General features: G+C 30.8%; 1 protein-coding gene across 2 annotated transcripts in view; it reads left to right on the forward strand.

The window, feature by feature from the left end:
* LOC107452266 (uncharacterized) overlaps positions 1-7187 on the forward strand; it is a 58131-nt gene that overhangs the window by 48567 nt on the left and 2377 nt on the right. For both annotated transcript variants that reach the window (XM_043049615.2, XM_043049616.2), the window contains 6 exons: positions 58-92; positions 187-278; positions 1282-1408; positions 2114-2370; positions 3904-5088; positions 6182-7078. In XM_043049615.2, the coding sequence (XP_042905549.1) occupies positions 58-92; positions 187-278; positions 1282-1408; positions 2114-2370; positions 3904-5088; positions 6182-7078 (2593 nt within the window). The remainder of the gene's footprint in view (positions 1-57; positions 93-186; positions 279-1281; positions 1409-2113; positions 2371-3903; positions 5089-6181; positions 7079-7187) is intronic.

Consider the following 7187-nt stretch of genomic DNA (forward strand, 5'->3'; position numbering starts at 1 on the left):
ATGTTGTTCATTTTCAGTGTCCATACAATTCAACTTTTTTTCTTTTCTTTTTAACAGTAATGGCATTGATTTGAAGCCTGCTATTCTAAGATGTAAGTTGATCATTACTTTATGAAATCTTTGTTATTTATTTTACACGCTAAATTTTTATCTTAAAACTAAATGTCTGACAATTTTGCGTTTTAGTGGTTGGACAAATCAAACTGTGCAAGGACGCCTGGCCCTTTTTGAATCCTGTCCAAAGAGAAGAGGCACCAGGTTATTATGAAATAATATCGGTGAGTTAGATGTAGGATATTTATATCCATGATATTTATATACAGGAGTGGAAATTCACTGGACTGTTTATGTGCGCTTATCAAAGAAATGTGAAAGGAATTTAAATGAAAAATGAAGGATAACATGATTATAAGGGAATATTCTATTCCGTGACTAAAGCACTAAAAATGAAGGATAACATGATTATAAGGGAATATTCTATTCTGTGACTAAAACACTAAAAATGAAGGATAGCATGATTATAAGGGAATATTCTACTCTGGGACTAAAACACTAAAAATGAAGGATAACATGATTGTAAGGGAATAGTCTACTCTGTGACTAAAACACTAAAAATGAAGGATAACATGATTATAAGGGAATATTCTATTCTGTGACTAAAACACGAAGCTGAAATCATAAAATTAAAACAGCGTACTTTTAGTTTTTTAGACCAACACATCACGGTTAACTTTGAGTATACTATATACTTGTATATACATGCATGTATATGCTAAAATTAATTATTTAGGTACGATTTTTTAGCTATTTAAATTGGATTGTTTGTATATATTTATTGAACTAAAATTAATGAAAAAATATCTAACCATGAAGGTTTTAAAATAAATATTTTATAAAACTATTCGTGTAAATATTATTACATATTTATTATTAAGTTCATGTATGTACTAATGGACTCAATTTTAATGGTTCAAGGCTGTAATCTAAAATGTGCCAATTAAATAGTGCAGAAGATGCTTTAGTTTCAAAATCAGACATAAAAATCTGTTTAAAAGTTATTGAGTGTTTTCACATTTTCATTTTATGCACTGTACATAGTTGCTAGTGGTTACTACAAAACATGAAAAGGAATAATATTTTCAGAATTTTGTTGAATCAAACATTCAGTCCGCATCTTAGCCAGATATTTAAACTTTTAAAACCAATCTTAATGTTTATAGATTTAATTTATGTTTTCTTAATATTAGCGGTATTAATTTAAGTACTTATTTTCGTCTGCAGCAACCAATGGATTTATCAACTGTTACTCGAAAGCTGTTGAATCATTGTTATAATTCTGTCAATGATTTGGATGCAGACTTTCGAAAATTGGTGTCAAATTCTCGTCTTTATAATGGTGAACATGGTGGTAAGTTTTTTTTTGATAATTTATTATATTTTTAAACTTTTTTTACATTTTATAATCATCTTGAAATCTTATTATCATCTTATAAGTTTGTACAGGGTTGGCTTGTTTAAACCACCTTTTATAATTTTTTTTTGTTGAAATCAAGCTTATTTTTTTAAGAGAAATTATTTTAAATAACTTAATTTTCTATTATATATATATAAATACTTAGTTTAGATATACCTTAATGAAAAATAGTAAATTTTTCCATAAAAATCTTTTTATACTTTAGTTTAATTGTTAATATGAGTCTGTGTTACTTTAAATATTTATTGGACTTGTATTTTTGAAATGTTTTTGTATGATTGCTCTTCTACAAATATACATTTAAAATAAATTTATGTGAGTAAAGTTAAAGCATGACATCTCTAAAATTCTTAAAAATAATAACGACCACCACTAACGAAAAATGCAATTATGGATTCCTGTAAGATAAAAAGTTTATAATCTTGTTATGATGTTGTCTTAATTAACTATCTGATAGTTTATTAACCTCTATAGCCTTAAACTATGTTTGGATTAAATAATTTTCTTTTATAATAGTTATATTTTTATATAAACAAATAATAGTTATATTAATTAATAGTTATATAAATTATAGTTAAATTATTAATAATTCTTATATTATATTACTTTTATGAACAAAAAACATATTTTTATTTTCAGTTCATACAAAAATGGCGCACAGTGTTTATAATATGTTCCTTTGTGGCCTTAATAAACTATTTGAGGAACATGGAATAAGCAACATTAGTTTCACTAATATTAAAGAAGAGAACAAATTTAAAAGTAATTCCAAGCACTCTAAAGTTGCTTCTAAGAGGAGAAAAATGAAACCTGACGACGGAAGGAAAAGAAAGAAGAAAGCATCTCATTTGTCAGCCTTAGAGTCTTTGTCCAAAGAAGCACAGTTATCTGTTAAGGTGAGTTGAATTACTTTTCTGGATGTTAGAAATAACACTGTAGATTATGTTAGGGAATGTGAAACATTTGTGTCTCTTTAATGGTTAATGTCTGCTGCAACTGTCGTATATTGGATAACACTACTAATCTGGTATAATTCCGATGACATGACTTTGATAATTTCAGTGATTTTGAAATAAATCTAAGGATAATGTTTTTAATCAAAGTTGGTTGATTTAAATCAGTCTAGTTTTAATTTATGGTTAAAATCATTTAAAAGAAACTGATTTTTTTAAAGGAATTTATATATACATATATATATGAAATTATGTTACAAGATATTTTGTAGCTTAAAATGATTTTCATAGTTTTAAAATTCCTTGTAAATGCATTTCCGTATTAATAGGTTTCAATTGGCCTTGTGCCTGCTGATAGCATTGATGCATTATTATTACATTCACACTAGTATTTACTAGTTTCTAGTTTAAAACACAATCTTCACAAACACAACTTATTTTAACATTGCAAATATATTTTTGTTTCTTAAAGATTGCCGTTGTTAAACTGTGTGTTTTTTACTTAATTGGTTTGATTAGTTATTCTATACAGAAATACTCATCAACCTAAATAAGAATAATGTATAAATGATTTTTTTTTGAAAAATTAAAAAAAGAAAAAGAATTATAAACATTGCTCTAAATTTCAAAATGTGGTAGTATTTATTATCTCAAAATTACACTGTGGTTAAGGCACTGTGCTGTCATTAGAAAGTACCAGGATTCTGTGCTCGCTGGTAGCTTGCAACCCAATACATCAGTTGGGGAAGTAAAGGCAGCCAGTTCACAATGCTAACCACATCATTGACATTATGTCATTGGTTTTAATAGTGCGGAATTAAAATCGCCATCATGTTATTGGCTGTTGCAATGATGTTTTATTTTAGAAGTTCTGATTCTTAATCTTAAAAAAATTCAAAACATACATTGATTTTTTCCTCAAAATTATTTAGATTTAGTATTTAGTAAGTAATCAAGTTGTAAGTAATTTTTATAAAGAACAAAAAAAAATTTTTTTGACTTAAGAAAGCTAAAAATCTGCTCTATTTTTATTTTCTTTAAGAAAGTTATAGAGAGGAATAACGTGATAAAACCAGTTTGCTATGCAGAAAAATATCCGATTATGCACCAAAAAGTTTCAAATCAAAGGGCTAAGTAAGTAGCCTACCATGAATTTTGTCATCTCCTGAATATTTTATTATTCTAAGTTAACTTTCTATTTGATCTCAGTCTGTTTCATTCTCTTATGGTAGCCTCAAAACAGGGAAAGGGATCAATCTTTTATAAATCTGGATAAATCAGGAAATTTTACTAAAATTCCGAAAATTGCTTGGAAAAATGATATAATTTGTATTTAAGATACATAATAAAAGTCTACATAAGAATAATGTATAGTTGAAAAAAGTAGTGATGAAATACGAGAAAAGTAATAAAATTTTTTCTCAGTGTTTGTCTACGTATGCATAAATTAATTTTAAAATTCTTTCTATTTTTCAGAAATCAAATAAAGTCTTTAAAAGCCTATACACTAACAGTGACTCTCGACATTCCAGCTTGAAAGTAGTATCAATTCATAGCAACCCTAGGGAAGTGCTGGAAAGATTCCTGTCTGATTCTTCAAATCAAGAGCATGAAGAGGACAGCAGCAACAACTCCTCTTTGTTGGGGGAGGAGAACACTAACTCCATGGAGGACTTTGACGTTTGCAATAATTCTGGTTCAAACGATTACCTAGAGTCTCACAACAACGACGACGATTCAAACGAGTGCGTGTTTACGAATGAAGATAACCAAAAAGGAAACATTAATTATGATGGACAAAAAGATACTGTGTTGAATGAAGTACCTGATCAGCAATTAAGTGAAAATGATTCTAATTTCCCCGATAGTTCACGGGAAGATGACCGTAAGGCTTCTAACAGCAGCACAGAAGGCCTACTCCATGGTATGGATAACATTTTGGATGAGTGTAGTAATCAGAGTATAACAAATGGAAATATTAGTTTCACTAGGGAAGCAATCTATTCATCTGGTGAGGTGAATACGTCACCTGGTGGCAGGTCCGCACATTCGGCCCAATCTCGCAGTTCCGACTCTAGTACGCCAGAAAACACTCAAAAAAGTTCACCAGAATCGAGTCCGTTCATTCAAAGTTCCATCGTCGACAAGCATGTTCCATTTCTGCAAGACAGTTTGGGCATTCAGTCAAACTTTACCTTTCCGTCAAACAACATCGAACCTTCTACCGTTGATGCCAGTATTCTTGGATTTTCTTCTTTTACGAGTGCTCCTTCGAGAATATCTCCGGAACTTTCGAACCAGTCCGAGGCTAAGCAACTCACGCCTCCACCAGCACAGGTTTGTAACACGGTGGCAACATTCACGACTCACATGTCACCGACTACTTCTCCTAAAGGTTTAACGATTCCTCAGGTTAATTCTGCATATGACAAGTCGTTCTCCTATCAGAATCCAGTTCAGATTTTAAAGCCGGAGCCAAACAAGTTTCCAACCATGAAAGTGAGCCTGCCGCCTTCGACTGGAGAAATTCTTGTTGTGCCTGATAAAACTGATCCTCATAAGATGACGTTTCATTTGCTTGCACAGCCACATGCAAATCCTTCTCAGCCTATACAGTCTAGCATGGAATTAAGAGCTAATCTGGACAGTGTCAGGAATGAGGTAAAATCGCAGAGTACTTATTTTTCTTACATCCTTTCTTGTACCCTTCTGTAAATAACTTATCGCGTGGCCACAGAACAGTAAAAAAATTGGGAAATTTTATCAATCTGGATAATTATTCAGGAAATTTAATTGAAATACCCCAAAAGTCGAGAAAAAGGAATTAGTTTGAGATACCTAAAAAGTCCAATATTCTTCCCAAAAAAATTAATCTTGTAAAGACTTTTTATTCAAATCTAATATTGTAATAAATAAAATACCCAAAAATTCTAGGAAAAGGTTTGAGATACCTAATAAGTCCAATATTTCCCCCCAAAAAGTTGAGACTGTAAAGACTGTTTGTATTCAAATCTAATACTGTTTTGCAATATATTTTATCTATCAAAGTAGGACATAGTAATAAAGATCGCCAATATATGTTAGTAATAAAGATCGCCAATAACAAAAATCTGGGACATATATATATGTATACACAAAACTTATATTTTTAATCTTTGTAATATTGTATTTTATTTTTTTTAATTTGATATCTCTCATTAACATTTTCTGATGTTAGAAGTTAAGCAAACAAATGAAGACTATTTCTATTTTGACTGAGCTAATTGAAAGTTACAATTGATATCAAAAGTAATTTAAAACAGGAAAATAATTATTCTGACTTTTAGCAGAATTTCTGAAAATAAAATAATAGAGGATACTATGTTAAACGTCTATTATTTCTTAATATTTCATCATTATTTTATTGTTTTACTTTATGATAGTGTACTTGAAGTATTAGTTAAAAATTTAAAGCAGTTACAAAGGTAAATGATTTTTTTCTTTCCAAATCTTAAATTAACAAGTTTTTTCTTGTAAGGAGGACTACAGCAAATAAAAATGAATAGGTGGGTTGCATGTAGCCTGAGGTCTGGGCCGTACTAGTATAATGTTAGTGCATTAATCATTTACGATTAGGGAGAATTGCTCCTTTTGTGGTGAATTATCTTGTATATATTTTATAGTATCTTGTTTCCTATAAATAAAAAGATAATCTCAGGCTAGCGGATATTGTTAAATTCTTTTTCATGTGCTTACTAGTTTTCTTTATTTATAGGTTAATGAATCAGCTGGAAATAAAATTTACAAGGATACCTCAAGTGCAATTGCGCCTAAAAGAACATCTCCTGTCATTGAAATTCCACAATTTCAAAGTGCCTCATCCTATGGCATGCCTCTTTTGTCACAACCTCCAGTGACTTCCAGTTTTTCGAATTTGTTGAAACCAGTCTCTCCGTATCCCAATTTTACTTCTAATTCAAGTTTCCCACCAATGCCTGGCCCATCAGTGTCAAGTTTTCCACCAGTGTCTACTCCATCGATGCCTAGTTTCCCATCCATGCCAAGTTTCCAATCTATGTCTAACAATTTCATCCCCGTGAGCACCCACGCAATTTCGACACCCCCCAACAGCTTTCTGCCTAGCAATGCAAGCAGCTCAGCTATTGCTAACAAGACAGATCAACAGTTGTTTAAACTGAAGCCATCCAATTTTATCCCCTCCGGTACAAATCATGACGCTGCCATGAGATCTTCTAACATTGCTGGTTATAGTGCAGAAAATATTAGTTTAATACCCCAGTCTAGTAACTCTGCCAGAACAATAAGTTCTTCTGTTACATCTTCTGTATTGTCCAGCAATAAAATTTCCAGGAGTTCAAAATCTAAATCTGAAACTTCGTCCAAAAAGGCGACTACTGTTGCCCAAAAGTTGTATGCCAGCAATAACTCTTACCTCCATCCTAGCAATGTTATATCCAATGGTAATGGACATTATGAAATTTTAGTGCCTACTGTTGACCAGTTTTCAAGATTCCAAACAGCTGACAGACAATCAAATAATCAAAATATGTTGAAGTCTTACCCTGAAGGATCTACTATCTATACTTCAACATATCCCAATTCATTACAAAATTATGGACTTACTACTACTCCACATCTTGTGTATGCACAGGTAAAAATTGTTTTTGTTTACAAGTTTTGCCACTCCACAGGGAAAATAGGGAAAACCTACAGGGAATTTAAAAATCAACCTAAAATAACAAAAAAAAAAAAAAAATGCA

This window comes from Parasteatoda tepidariorum, chromosome 6 (genome assembly GCF_043381705.1).
Source record: "Parasteatoda tepidariorum isolate YZ-2023 chromosome 6, CAS_Ptep_4.0, whole genome shotgun sequence".
NCBI lineage: Eukaryota > Metazoa > Arthropoda > Arachnida > Araneae > Theridiidae > Parasteatoda > Parasteatoda tepidariorum.